We start from the raw sequence: 1,883 nt of genomic DNA on the forward strand, positions 1-1,883 counted from the left end.
TTTCATACTGCTATAAAGCAATGCCTGAGACTGGGTAATTTACAAAGGAAAGAGGTTTAATGGACTTACAGTTATGCATGGCTAGAGAGGTCTCAGGAAACTTACAATCATGGTAGAAGGGGAAGCAGTCATCTTCCTCACAAGGTGGCAGGAGAGAGAATGAAAGCTCAGGAAAAACTGCCCTTTTTTTTTTTTTTTTTTTTTCATGATCTGTGGTTTTCTTTTTAATTATCTTAAGTCTTATGATCACACATCATTTTTAAATTTGTGTATATCTCCTCTACTTTAATCCCTTTAAGTTGGCAAAAGCACCATTCCCAATCACAAATACACAGCAGTTGTACAGTTTTGTTTCTGAATGGCTGTTTAAAGACAATCCTAAATTATAACTTAGTTTGACTTATATTGTAAAGAATCCGAGTGAAGTTTAATAGGCTACTATTTTAAAAGCATGTGACCTTATAGATCATCTATAAAATGTGTGAAGTGTTAAATAATTTTTGATATTACACATAAACCACACAAAATGCCTTTCAATAAGTAAAAGGAACCAATTTAAATACAGGAAATTCTAATTAGATTGGCATAGTTAAGGCCAAAAATATAAAATAGCCATTGCTACCCATTTATCTTCAACCCTTGCCTTTAAGAGGCAAATGAACACAAAACACAGGTGAATCTTGCTTGGTTCTGAGACAGTGAAGGAATTTCCCCCATATTTAAATATATTCACATAACCAGTTATATAAATCTAAATATAAAACCAATCTCCAGTAAGTTTTAAGATAGCACTCACCATCTTTGCGAAAAATTTAACATTACTAACGAAGTCTAATCATATCTTTAGAAGGGGTAAACAGTGATAGAATTTACTAAATTGGAATTACTATTAAAATCCAAAAACTGAACATACTCATTTAACCACAAGTCAGTCTTAGTTTTAAATCAGGACTGCCCAACAAAATATTCTGTCAGTCATTCATGATGTAAATTCTGGTGTATGAGATCTATTAAAGTATGGTACACATAAAAAAGTCATGAGACATTTGTTTTGTAATAAATAAGGCAGTGGCCAATTATTACTCATTAGTAGCTTTTTTGAGATAAGCTATTAAGTCTTCCCTTTCTCCCTTCTTCTTAATGCCGACAAAGATCATTTTTGTTCCAGGGATATACTTCTTGGGATTCTCCAAATATTCCATCAGTGTATCCTCTCCCCAGATGATGCCTTTGTTCTTATTGGCTTCAGTGTAAGTGAATCCAGAGGCCTGACCTGTCTTCCGCCCAAAGATACCATGGAGATTAGGTCCAGTCTTGTGCTTGCCTCCCTTTTCCACGGTGTGACATTGGGAACACTTCTGAATAAAAATCCTCTTGCCTTTCTCAACATCACCCATATTTAATTCATTTTCGTCGTTAGCGCAACAAAGGTTGCCGCTCTGAAGCCGGACGTCCCGCTCTCCAAAACTGCCCCTTTTAAAAGCATCAGACCTTGTGAGAACTCCCTCACTGTCATGAGAACAGCATGGGGAAAACCACGCCCGTGATCCATTGAGTCTTCAGTGGAGACAGATGGTATTGGAGGTTAAGAGTCCCACATGTGGTGAACATCAGAATCTTCTGGTGCTTGTAAGAAAGTCAAAGTGAGTTACCATTCTAGACCTACGTTCGGGCAAGAGCTCATGCAGCTGGGATTTGAGAATTGGAGCCTCCATTCTAACATCAGCTCTGCACCTAAGTATGGTCTTGAACAACTCTCTGACTTATGGTTTCTCCACCTGTGAAGTGGAGATAATGATACCTGCCCTCCCAACTCCCTGTATCATTGTGAGGGTGAAATGAGAAGGACAGGTGCGGGCACTGATCGTGAGCACAGGACACTT

The 1,883-nt window shown here is 37.9% G+C and overlaps 1 protein-coding gene across 1 annotated transcript; it reads right to left on the reverse strand.

The window, feature by feature from the left end:
- Positions 1 to 206: 206 nt before the first annotated feature.
- On the reverse strand, positions 207 to 1,460 carry LOC108293847 (cytochrome c). The gene has a single exon (XM_017515443.2). It carries the CDS (start codon positions 1,395 to 1,397, stop codon positions 1,080 to 1,082), a length of 318 nt encoding a protein of 105 aa, XP_017370932.1. The 5' UTR covers positions 1,398 to 1,460; the 3' UTR covers positions 207 to 1,079.
- Positions 1,461 to 1,883: the final 423 nt, after the last annotated feature.

Source organism: Cebus imitator, unplaced genomic scaffold (assembly GCF_001604975.1).
Source record: "Cebus imitator isolate Cc_AM_T3 unplaced genomic scaffold, Cebus_imitator-1.0 Scaffold550, whole genome shotgun sequence".
NCBI lineage: Eukaryota > Metazoa > Chordata > Mammalia > Primates > Cebidae > Cebus > Cebus imitator.